This window comes from Amphiura filiformis, chromosome 4, assembly GCF_039555335.1.
Source record: "Amphiura filiformis chromosome 4, Afil_fr2py, whole genome shotgun sequence".
In the NCBI taxonomy this organism is placed as follows: Eukaryota; Metazoa; Echinodermata; class Ophiuroidea; order Amphilepidida; family Amphiuridae; genus Amphiura; species Amphiura filiformis.
The window spans coordinates 65,177,986-65,191,590 of NC_092631.1; the positions used below are offsets into that span (position 1 = coordinate 65,177,986).

General features: G+C 35.2%; 1 protein-coding gene across 4 annotated transcripts in view; it reads left to right on the forward strand.

Moving 5' to 3' along the window:
- The window catches only part of LOC140151202 (PDF receptor-like), a 280,133-nt gene that overhangs the window by 210,558 nt on the left and 55,970 nt on the right, over window positions 1–13,605 (forward strand). For all 4 annotated transcript variants that reach the window (XM_072173457.1, XM_072173458.1, XM_072173456.1 and 1 more), the window contains 3 exons: window positions 1,301–1,454; window positions 2,910–2,976; window positions 11,802–11,874. In XM_072173457.1, coding sequence (XP_072029558.1) covers window positions 1,301–1,454; window positions 2,910–2,976; window positions 11,802–11,874 — 294 coding nt within the window. The remainder of the gene's footprint in view (window positions 1–1,300; window positions 1,455–2,909; window positions 2,977–11,801; window positions 11,875–13,605) is intronic.

The window sequence follows — 13,605 nt, forward strand, 5'->3', positions numbered from 1 at the left end:
TGTATTATGATTATCTACTTTCGAGTCCTTGTACGTAAACCGTTTCCTTTCACCCTAAAACGCACAATGTTTTCCCAATTTTACTAGTTTCACGATAGCCGACCGGGTGTCATGATTGTATTTTCTAGAAATCCCATGAATAAAGTTAGTTAATGACAAAATGCGCTATAACGTTCCAAGTCGAATGATTATACCCGCAGGATTAATGAAATATTCTTAATATAAAAAATCATTCGGGACTGAGCTCAGGGGATATTTTTGTTTGGACCCTTTACATTTCAGGATAATCTCGATGAAACTTATTCAAAAGCAGCAAAAGCAGCCAAATTGCAAACATACTTTTAACGTTACACATTCTTTTAATGAATGTGAATGTGAACATTCATACAACAAAAATACACTCCACAAGTGAAGCTAACTGAGTTTTTCCCTTCTTTTCCCCACACATTAAGAACATCGCTTTAACATACAAAAATCATACAATGCCTGGAATACCTGGATGAAGTAATGAAATTATTATCGGCATGCGTGGGTTGATATAACTTCGGACCATGTTGTGTGACCGAAAGCCCTACCATAAGCGTATGCATTATTGATGCAATGTTCAACCACATGTTGACGTTGACGTGTTTTCAAAAATTAATAAATAAATGAATAAATAAAATAAGTGAAGTTTGATGAAGGAACCACCGCACAGGCATCTCAAGTGTATATACTATAGGCTATAGATTACAATCCTAAATATTTTCGATTCAAATTTAGGTTATTTATTTTGAAACTTGCAATACAGCCTGTCTCAAAAAAAAAGTGTGGAAGTGAAAAGCGCCCTCTGTGGCAATTAGAAAATACCGTCGTGACATAATGCTTACCTCAACGTCAAGGGCATAGTCTTAGCTCTCAGCGTTTTTGAGACAGGCTGTATATCATTTTCCTTTTTCTCATCATATTTAAAGTCGACCGATCCACCCTGATCATAGTCCAAATATTTGACATGGAATTTTTGTAAAACAAGAACCTCGTTATTCAATCTGTTTTAATTAGTTTATATCTTGTAACGAATCAATATATTTGACATCGAATGATTTGTTAGAAAAATATTATTGATTTTACGTCAAACATTCGTTACAAGTTAAACACAAATTGAATCGTAATGGAAATGGATTAAATAACGAGGACATGTTGCATCGAATATTCTATGTCAAATAAAAACTAAACCAAGCAGTACATTTTTTTTATTCACTTTATATTTATAGGATATAATAAATGACGTGTACAATTTATTTGACATTTAATTTTACAGCCCGCCCTTTGTCAGAGTTTTGAAGTTTTTCGAGAGTATCTTAGGCTGTGTACGTTTGCATGGATGTTTATCGAAGGTGTCTACCTCAATAGTTTATTATCTACGGCAGTATTTGGAAGACCAAAGTTCGTTGTATATTATGTTATCGGTTGGGGTATGTATTCTTAAAACACCGTTGGTCTCACAGTATAGACGAATCCAACGAGCCAAGTAATGGACAGAATTCATTCGACCATTAATGGGTCCCACCAAACTGGTGTAATGTTGTGATTGCCTAATAGGGTTATTAAAAGCCGCCAAAATTCAATGTTATATTTTATTGCGTTGTAAACTTTCATCATTCTTTTGTCTACACGGGTGATGGAATGCAGTAAGACCGCATCATTTCACGTTTCACGATGAACCCGACGGGGACCCAGCTATGAGGTATAGGAATGCGTAAATTGGATTCGTCTATATCAAACTTTTCAGAAGCAACAAAGTCATCTTTCTCACGAACTGCTACTTACAATGTAATGTCCTGGTGATAATAACCTCTTACCCATCCAGACCTGGAAACAAAGTATCTTTATAACATGATATGTGATGCGATAAGGCAAAATCAGTCGGAACTCGGAAATATTGATTTTGAGATATAGCCAAACAAAGGAAATATTTCCTTTTGTTTCCTGTTGTTTTGGACACTCTTTAATCATGTTAATTGTGTTAATCTTTAGAACAGGTTGTTCAATGTCAATGAAATTTTCTGCAAAATGCAGCTTTGTAAATACTTTTTACTATCCTGAAACTGATTTTCTTAAGTTTGCAGACACTCTAAGAATCAAGACATAAGGAATTACGCTGATGAATTAAATCTTAACAGATGCTAACAAATCCTTTCAGAATAATACCATGACCTTGCTAACGATACCAGTAATTAGTTAATTACCAATATAGAATTATTTTGACGTCATTAATATTATTCCATGGCACTTTTGTTTTTATCCACCATTGAACAATTACAGACTGTTCAAAACAAGTGGCAACAAAATTAAGCATTCCGAGTCTCATAGTTCAAGCACCTCTTGTTTGTTTGAAAATATATACATTATAGGGAGAATTGTCGTAACGCATTCTAAATTTAACCTATCAATGACGTAAATGCAATATTTACATTGTTTTTCCTGCATTAGATGTTTTATTGTGATCAGACCAGGGTTTTTCAAAGTAGCAATAATTGTTTTAAATTTACAAAAATACTGTTTGTGTATATAAATGAAACATAGCTTAAACCATATTGTTTTAGTTTAATAGCTGGTGTAAAAGTTTTAAATTTCAGAGTCAATCAACAATAAAGCTCAAGGTCTTGCGTAATACTAATTTTAATATGTGTTCTGATTGTTTTTTTGCCTCTTTCAAAACATCTAATGAATATTATGACTAAAGAGTGGATGTTAAGATTATAGTCAAGATTTTGAATGCTTAGATTTGTGCTAACTTTTGCTTGAATTTGGATTTTGTTTCTTTTAAATGCTATTGCCGAATTATATCTTCCTTTGTATTTTATGACATAATTCCTATCTCTTTGATTTAATTGCCGGCTCTGATTGTTCCTATGTTTTCTATACAGTGATATCGATCCCGCTGGTCGTTGCGTGGGCTACGGCTATGCATCTGACTCTAGGATCCAATGGTGGGTAAGTTGAGTATTTGAACAAAAAGGGGAAGTGGTACTTCCTTTCAATTTATAAACAATAATTGAAAGACATTATTCTACATGCGCATACACATGGGGCAAAAGCAATACTTGAAATCTTGAGTATTGAAACAAATATACACCTTCACCCTCATTCACAACCAGCCACGTCCGCGGTTTCTCATTCAAATACCCATGTACAAATACACAGAGAGAAATATAGAGATGAAGATAAACAGGGAGACGGGGAGTCTCCATGACCCCATTATGGGGGTCAAAAGCACCATGCCCCCAGTGTGTGTGAGAGTATTTTGGTCTCTCACGTTCTTAAGGAAGCATATATCGGGGTGAAAGAAAGGATATTTCAAATAGAAATAGGGGGCGCTCCATCGACTAGTGGCGTCAAAATAATGCTAGGACGTATGGTTAGCGCGTTCTGGGGACCCGATTTTTGGCCATGTCAAAACTCGTCGAACCGTAATAGTGCTTTTCACTGTATGAGTGGGGACATTTTTACAAAGTGGGGACTTTTGTTAGTCCCCACAATTACGGTATGCAGAGAGAAGTGAGAAAATTCCGTTTTAAAGAGTGAGGACTATAGGTAGGAGGTCCCCACTTATCTCGTCGTTTTACGTGCAGAGAGAGAGAGAGGTGTACGGTGTGTGGTATGGAGGTGAGAGGGTTTTTTAAAAAGTGGGGACCCCCAAAAATGACCCCATTATGTGGGTCAAAAGCACTAGTCCCCAGTTTTTGTGAGAGTATTTTGGTCTCTCACTTTTTAAGGAAGCATCGGGGGTGAGAGTGACGTATGTCAAATAGAAATAGGAGGCGCTCTATCGACTAGTGGCATCAAAATAATGCTAGGACGTATAGTTAGCGCGTTCTGGGGACCCGAATTTTGGTCATGTCCCCACTTCTACGGTTTGGCAAGGGAGAGAGAGAGAGAGACATTATTATCCATTAAATAGCATCTTGCCATCAAACCCCGACACGACGTTTATATGCGTTTCCAGCTCAAACGAAGATGTTTCTTGTTTCATCACCCCACACACACCCCACTACTCCACACACACCCCCCACACCACACCCACACATTCCTCCGCCACCCCAACCACCCTCGCGCAATCAAATTGTTGATTAAGTCCAACCAAATGTAATAATAGCAATTGAGTATCTGAGAGTATAATAATGATACAATATATTGAGTAGGACAGAATGATATTTATTTGATTTATAAAAATGATAGCTCGCACGTGGAAAAGGTCAATCAGCTCATTTGATGTCAACGTGCTCTCAATTACTTCGATAATAATAGCAATACACATATAGCAATAGGGCTTATCTTTCCATTCTTTATCATTCCATTAAAGTTTGCAAGCAGATAAAAGGTTTTCGCCAGCGTTTAATATCTCATAGATTTCATCTGTTAATGCCTAAATATGCTTGATATAAAAAAAAATTATAAAGATGAATTAAAGTAGCCATAAAGTACTTTTGAGATTAAATAAACGTGAAATACGAATTACATTTTACCACTAGTGATTAATCCATTGAACCGTAAATTCTCATAACTTTCATATGATTTACCAATTCCGTGAAAGTAACAATGCAATTTGTATACTATATCACGTATTAAATGACAAAAAGTAACAAACATTAATTCCCACGTAAATTGTTTCGTTTTATCTCAACAAAATAATACATTGCACTTACACCACAATTAAAGCATATTCAATATATTTACATCAACTAGGTTTTATATCTTTTAATTCATTTTGATAATAAGCTTTAATTATTATATACAACAAAGTGCTATTAAAAGAGCAATTTTTTTACTAATGTACTTTCCTGAAATTGGTTCCTCTGGTTCCTAGTTGATATGTTAATTAATGTTAATTACTGTATATATAATTAATTGTATGTGGCAAAACCATTACAGCAATCTGGTTTTAATCTGCGGTTTCTTCCAATAAAAATCAATTTGACTTGTAGAGAAAAACAACGTAATTTTGCCTATAGTACTATAAATAACAATACAACTTTAATAAATAAACACGGTAATAATATTATATCGTTGTAGTAATATAATAAATGTTAATGTGAAACACTTAAGGGTAATTATATTCCAAGATACTGATTTTGTTACCAAAAAGTGTGTCACATCTTATAGCAGACTATAACAACAACAATGTAACGACCTATAAAGTGGTTGTTGTAACGAACAACAACAGGCAAGCCGTGGGTGTCAACTTCACTTGGTATGGGTGTTACCCACTTCGCTACTACTATTTGTAAAGGTTGATTTGTTGTATACATCATCGCTAGGTATTATGTTTCTTAGAAGACTGATTATATAAATTCAATGCTACGTAGCGATGACGAATCTTCTAATTGAGATAATAAACGGCAAATATCGTGATTAATATGATCCGTTTATGTGATTTAATTTTGGTGAACTTAAGGGATGGGGTATGGATAGTATTTATTGTGGGACATTGTGGGACATTAGAGCACATCAGACATATCGAATTGCATTTCTGAATACGAAGAATGTCCTTCTGATATCAAATAATTTTGATTTTTTTGAAATTCACAATGTAATACACATTTTGTGGCAAATGATTAAAAACTGATATTTTTGATATTTAACAGTACTCGAAGTAAACTTTATAAATCTGATGATATGTACTTAAAGTGTATGTAGGTGGGATGAAAAGCCGACGATAAATTGAAAATTTTGACCTTCAATTCAATGCTACGTAGCGATGACGAATTTTGTAATTGAGATAATAAACGGCAAATATCGTGAAGAATATGATCCGTTATGTGATTTAATTTGGGTGAACTTAGAAGTCACAGCTCAAAGTTTGCCTATAGTACTATCAATAACAATACAACTTGACACATCAAATCCCAACACAATGTTAATATGCGTTTCCAGCTCAAGCGAAAATGTTTCTTGCTTCAACACAACCAGCCCAACCACCAGCACCACTACCACAACAACAACAACACATCCGCCATCTCCAACCACCCTCGTGCAATCAAATTGTTGATTAACTCCAACCAAGTGTAATAATAGCAATTGAGTATCTGAGAGTATAATAATGATACAATTTATTCAGTAGGTCAGAATGATATTTATTTGATTTTATAAAATGATAGTGCGCACGTGGAAAAGGTCAATCAGCTTATTTGATGTCAACGTGCTCTCAATTACTTCGATAATAACAGCAATATACATAAAGCAATACGGCTTATCATAAGAAAATATCATTTCATTAAAGTTTGCAACCAGATAAAAGGTTTTCGTAGCGTTTAATATCTCATAGATTTCATCTCTTAATGCATAGATATGCTTGATATAAAAAACATTTTTAAAAGATGAAATGAGCCATAAAGTAGTTTTCAGATCAAATAAATGTGAAATACGAATTACATTGTACGACTAGTGATTAATCCATTGAACCGTAAATTCTCATGACTTCCATATAATTTACCAATTCCGTGAAAGTCGCAAGGTATTATAATGACAAAAAGTAGCAAAAATTAATTCTACGTAAATTGTTTCGTTTTATCTCAACATAATAATACATTGCACTTTCACCACAATTAAAGCAGCATATTCAATATAATTACATCAACATGATCAACCAATATATAAACCGTCTAGGTTTTATATCTTTTAATTTATCTTAAAATATACAACAAAGTGCTATTGAAAGAGCTATTTTTATACTAATGTACTTCCTAAAACTTGTTCCTCTGGTTCCTGGTTGATATGTTAATTAATTGATATATAATTGATTGTATGTGGCAAAACCATTACAGCAAACTGGTTTTAATGTGCGTTTTCTAAATACTAAATATTCCAATAAAAATCAATTTGACTTGTGAGAAAAACAACGTCATTTTGCCTATAGTACTATCAATAACAATACAACTTCAATAAACAAACACGGTAATAATGATGTTGTAGTACTATATTTAATGTTAATGTGAAACACTTAAGGGTAATTATATTCCAAGATACTGATTTTTTTATCAAAAAGTGTGTCACATCTTATAGCAGACTATAGCAACAACAATGTAACGACCTATAAAGTGGTTGCCAATTGATACGAACAACAACAGGCAAGCCGTGGGTGTCAACTTCACTTTGCATGGGTGTTACCCACTTCGCTACTACTACTTGTGAAGGTTGTTTTGTTGTATACATCATCGTTAGAGATTCTGTTACTTACAAGACTGATTATATAAATTCAATGCTACGTAGCGATGACGAATCTTCTAATTGAGATAATAAACGGCAAATATCGTGATGAATATGATCCGTTTATGTGATTTAATTTTGGTGAACTTAAGGGATGGGGTATGAGTGTTTGGACAGTATTAATTATGGGACATTAGAGCACATCAGACATATCGAATTGCATTTGAATACGAAGAATGTCCTTCTCATATCAAATAATTTTGATTTTTTGAAATTCGCAATGTAATACACATTTTATGGCAAATGATTAAAAACTGATATTTTTTGATATTTAACAGTACTCGAAGTAAACTTTATAAATCTGATTATATGTACTTAAAGTGTATGTAGTTGGGATGAAAAGCCGACGATCAATTGCAAATGTTGACCTTTCGTATTGTAGATATGGATTTTTTTTCCCAAAACGACCTAATTTTTTTTTGGTGTTTTGGTGTCGTCATTTGACGTCGCGCCGATTTGCACATTGTTTAGCGAACATCGTTATTGCACACTTGAAAGCCGTGAAGTGCACAGTACCGATGTACTCATGACGACATCCCAGGTCAAACCGCAAAGAAATGTGGGATTTACGGAAAAGCTACTGAAAATACTTGTCAATCATGTTAATTAAATAGTGTCCATATTTTGTATTGTAAAGGACGTTCACTAGATTCAAATTCATTTCCTTTGACATTATTTTTTTCTAAAAAGTCCGTGTGTTTATCATGTCATTTTTGTCATTCTATTCCATGAATAAATGAAGAGAGACTTGTGTCAGATATGGATTTTTTTCCCAAAACGACCTAATTTTTTTTGGTGTTTTGGTGTCGTCATTTGACGTCGCGCCGATTTGCACATTGTTTAGCGAACATCGTTATTGCGCACTTGAAAGCCGTGAAGTGCACAGTACCGATGTACTCATGACGACATCCCAGGTCAAACCGCAAAGAAATGTGGGATTTACGGAAAAGCTACTGAAAATACTTGTCAATCATGTTAATTAAATAGTGTCCATATTTTGTATTGTAAAGGACGTTCACTAGATTCAAATTCATTTCCTTTGACATTATTTGTTTCTAAAAAGTCCGTGTGTTTATCATGTCATTTTTGTCATTCTATTCCATGAATAAATGAAGAGAGACTTGTGTCAGATTTCCTGAATACTTTTACGCTATTCCAGTTAAAGTCCATATATCCTCTACAGAAAACATGACCTTAATCTTCTACAAAGGGGTGTAGATTTTTAATAGAGTCACCCATTCAGGTAACCCCATTTTGAAACTCACTCTGAAAAGGTCATGTCTTAGATAGGGTGTATGGAATTCAAATATAATAGCCCAATAAAGAGAAGCAGGTGTGAGGTACAGCTAGGGTTTAAGGTGGACAATCACTGACACGTTTGTATTCAATCACATTTACTCCCTCGGTTGTATTTAAGGTGAAAGATAAACAATCCCCACGCAGTCAAGATGAGAATGAGTACCTGTTTAGAAGCTCATTGGCTATTTTATTTGAGTGCCCCTGTGAATATTAATACAAATCTAGACTCTTTAAACTTTTCTTGGTTTACAACCTTTCATTGCTCCTTTTAACATGTATGTCTAAAATTTAATTGCTTTATTTCTTATGAATCATCAGGAAAGTATCAGAAATTGATATACAGAAGGCAATTTTTCTCTCATTCTGAAGTTTACAAAGGTCAATAACAAAATGTCATGCATGACATTAGGAACGGCAATAAATCCATTCCATGTATCATATATTTGAGTGTGTCATCAGCTACATTTATTATCCATGATGACCCAAGTAAAAGCTAATTGAAAAAAGAAATAAGATATATTATTTTGTCTATTACATTTCTAATTAATCGTTGTATTGGGTTATTTTCAAACGGTCGTCTACCAGTCTACGCAACTGTAGCATAGCCTATTAAGTATGATTGATGCAGCGCCTATTACATACAAGAGCTAGGCACAAATGTTAACGTTTTGACGGACTAGTGATTAATCCATTGAACCGTTCTCATCACTTCCATATGGATTACCAATTCCAAAAGTCACAAGGCAATTTGTATAATATATCACGTATTATAATAACAAAAAGTAACAAAAATTAATTCTCACGTAAATTGTTTCGTTTTATCTCAACATAATAACACATTGCACTTTCACCACAATTAAAGCAGCATATTCAATATAATTACATCAACATGATCAACCAATATATAAACCGTCTAGGTTTTATATCTTTTAATTCATCTTGATTATAAGCTTTAAAATATACAACAAAGTGCTATTAAAAGAGCAATTTTTATACGAATGTACTTCCAAAAGCTGGTTCGTCTAGTTCCTGGTTGATATGTTAATTAATTGTATGTGGCAAACCATTACAGCAATCTGGTTTTAATGTGCGTTTTCTAAATACCAAATCTTCCAATAAAAAGCAATTTTGACCATCTACCCATGAATCACTTAACACCATTGTCACCAAGTGACTTTTAAGTGGTTACCTCATGTGGCACCACAACCTATTTCATACAATGGGCTTGCCAAATGGCACAACCACCCATACCTACACACCAACGGCCAAAATCACCTCCAACACCACACACATACACATACCTACCAATATACACTCACCCCACCACCCCTACGCATCCCAAACGTAGAAATGTGAACATGACACATCAACCCCTATAGAAAGTGACGGGAATAGTTTTGTAAATATGTTTCGTTACATCGTGGTTTGACAAGCATGTTGGTTCAGTACAACTAATTCTCTAGATATAACACAGTTTTTAGTGGAAAATAGGTAATTTCAACTTCAAGCACGATTATTTCATACATGGAACTCTCACAGTGAAGAGACATTATTATTAATAATGAGTAGAAGCCGTTGAATCCCCAAATGACCTGATACTTTTTTGGTTTTTCACCACTGCAGTTGAAGTGTAAAGACCACAATTTTACAGTGCGCCCTCTTTTTTAGGACTAGATAGGAGCACACGGGCTGGGTGGTAAAATCGATGTGCAGTTAATGAATTTGGGGGAACTTTTCTTCAAAACTGTAAAATAATGGTAGAAAGCATGTCATTTCTACATGTTACTCGGATATTTGCACATGTTTAACTATACAGCCTTGTATTTTTCAGTAATTTTAAGCTCCTTTTAAGATGTCATGCACGAAATAGTTTATCTCTTTATTTCAAGCCCTATCCAGCTCTAATTAGTGGTATTTAACCTTTTACCGTTCTAGTTTCATTTCAACAGTCTGAATAATTAACCCAGTTTTCCATTTTAATTATTTCCAGATGTGATTTAACATCGTATAAATCCTTCGCAGTTTAAGTAGTGAACACATATTATTACCAATTATTTTGTATTGTATCCAGTATTATATCATACAAAAGCAAGCCAAATTAATATTCAAATTTGATGAATCTTCATGTCGCACTTTCTTTGTTTCTATTTATAATTTTGCTTGGTAAAATTAGTACAATTAGACACTTAGCAATATTTAACTGGGCTCTGCCCACCGTTATCTTCAGAATGTCTAACAGGATCAAGACAAGTACAGACTTGACATTAAGTATGGGATATTTGTTCACGAAATGCCCAGACTATTCTGGAAGGGGTCTACATAAACCGCAAGGCCTAAATATTAATTTGGGTGTGTCGGGAGATGGTGTAAAATAATTGTTTGATAGTGCTTTACATGAGTTTACATTATGGTGATCATAATGTAGCAAATTTGCCTAAAATGGCGGATTTAGGGAGGCTGAATTTGAGCTTTGTGCGGGACACGATTTCGGACTTAATGCAACATTGATATGTTATAATCAAATGTATAGGGGTTTGAGGTGATATTTCCTAAACTTCGTCAGCAATTGACATTCATCACAGCTGAAATACGCTTGCAATGTACCAATTTTTTGAACATGGGAAGAGCTTAAAATATGGCTCAGAAAGTTTGAATGGCCCCCTGAGGTCAAATGTTATAAACTTACGGTACAAAACAACTGTGCGGATTCTTGGTTGTCCAATGAACTCACACTATTTCTTTGTGTACAGTAAGCTTATAACATTTGGCTACAGGCGGGGCCATTCAAACTTTCTGAGTGCGTAGCACTTTTCAGAGCCATTTTAAGTAAACTTTATAAATCTGATGATTTATACTTAAAGTGTATGTAAGTGGGATGAAAAGCCGACGATCTATTGAAAATGTTGACCTTTCGTATTGAAGATATGGATGTTTTTTCCAAAACACACACAAAAATTAGGTTTTTGGGGAAAAATCCATATCTTCAATATGAAAGGTCAAAATTTTCAATTGATCGTCGGCTTTTCCTCCCAGCTACATACACTTTAAGAATATATCATTAGATTTATAAAATTTACTTCGAGGACTGTTATATATCAAAATGTGAAAAATATCAAATTTTAATAATTTGTCATAAAATTTGTATTATATCGTGAATGCATATTCGATATGTCTGATGTGCTCTGATCTCCCACAAAAAAATACTGTCGAAACGCTCATTCCAGATCACTAAACGCGTTTTCTTTTTATTTCAGATGTTGGCATGGTCACATGAATACACTATTCTACTGGATTTTTATTGAAACACCTAGAAACGCTCTTTTGGTGGTAAGTTTATATTCGACATTTGTTTTACAATGAATGGTTTTACAGAAATACAAACACCTATTGAACATCTTTGAACAAGTTCATTTGGATTGTTAGATTTCACTGTTGACATATTTCTTTTTGTACAAATCCAATAAAAATGAAGATGTTAAACTCACATTTTAGTGACGTTTCACCACTACACTAGTGGTTTCATCAGACTGGCAACTCATCACATCTGACTGCTTCCTTTTATAGGCAACAGGAACCGCTATAGAGGGCGTGATGAGTTGGTCAAAGATGTGTTGGAAAACTTCCCAAACCTGAAGCAGCACAGTTACGTGCTGAGATTGTAGGAACTTTAAAATCCGCGAAATTACCACCCTCAAATATCAGTAAAGATGAGCGAGTCGCGATTAACCAGCTCCAAAAAGAGGAGTCCATCATGGTCCTGGGGGCTGACAAAGGACGGGCAACGGTTGTCATGGACAAAACAGAATACCAACAAAAAATGTCCACCCTCCTCAGCGACTCAAAGACTTATGAGAAATTAGATCGTGACCCCACTCCAAAACACAAAAGAGAGCTGGTTTCAATCTTGCAAAGGCTAGAGAAAGAGGAAAAATCAAGAAAGCGGACAAACAATTACTATACCCCACCGCGAAAATGTTCCTCGAATTTATGGGAGTCCCAAAATTCATAAGGACGGTACGCCGCTTCGCCCTATAGTGGACTTTACAGGTTCCATAGGTTATAACGTGGCCAAATCTCTTGCGGATATTTTAAGCCCTATCGTTGGCCAATCTGAACACCATGTTCTAAACTCTAAAAGTCTTGCGGAAGACCTGAAAGATGTCACCCTGGAGGATGATGAGATCCTTAATTCACATGATGTGGTGGCGCTTTTTACCAGTACCCCCATTGATCTCACCCTTCACATACTCAAAGAAAGACTTAACGAGGACAAAGATCTCAAACATAGAACTCTCCTCACTACTGATGACATAATAGAACTTACTAAATTTTGTCTCGCTACGGTTGCGTACTTCAGCTATTCAGGTCAAATTTATCGACAATGTTTCGGCATGGCCATGGGTAGCCCCTCAACCCCCTTGCTTGCAATATCTTCATGGAGTGGCTTGAGCAGAAAGCTATCTCTACAGCCCCGGAAAGCTGTCGCCCACGTCTCTGGAAGAGATACGTCGATGACGTGTTAGAGATCATACGCAAAGGACAAGTTGACAATCTAACTGATCATTTAAACACCATTGATCCTACCGGCAGCGTCAAATTTACTTATGAGCAAGAGCACAATGGTTCTATTCCCTTCCTTGACACTCTGATCACAAGAAAACCTGACGGGTCAGTGAAACTCAGTATATACAGGAAGAAAACGCACACTGATCAGTACCTTCAGTTCTCCTCCCACCACCCCCTCCATCAAAAAATTAGGTGTCGTCAGAACCCTACTTGACAGGAGTGAGGCGTTAGTCACTGAGGAAGTGGACAGACAGAAAGAGGAGTCCAATATCCGCGAAGCGTTATCTGGCTGCGGTTATCCAGATTGGTCAATTAAAAAAGTCAAACAAAATAGAGCCACTCCAAAAACAAAGTCTAACTCAAAGAATAACGATGACAGTGAAAAGTCGAAAGGCATGGTGGTAGTTCCCTATATAGAGGGACTATCTGAGCGAGTTTCTAGAGTTTTCAAAAAACATGGCTTTTCTACTGCTATGAAACCCCACCATACCA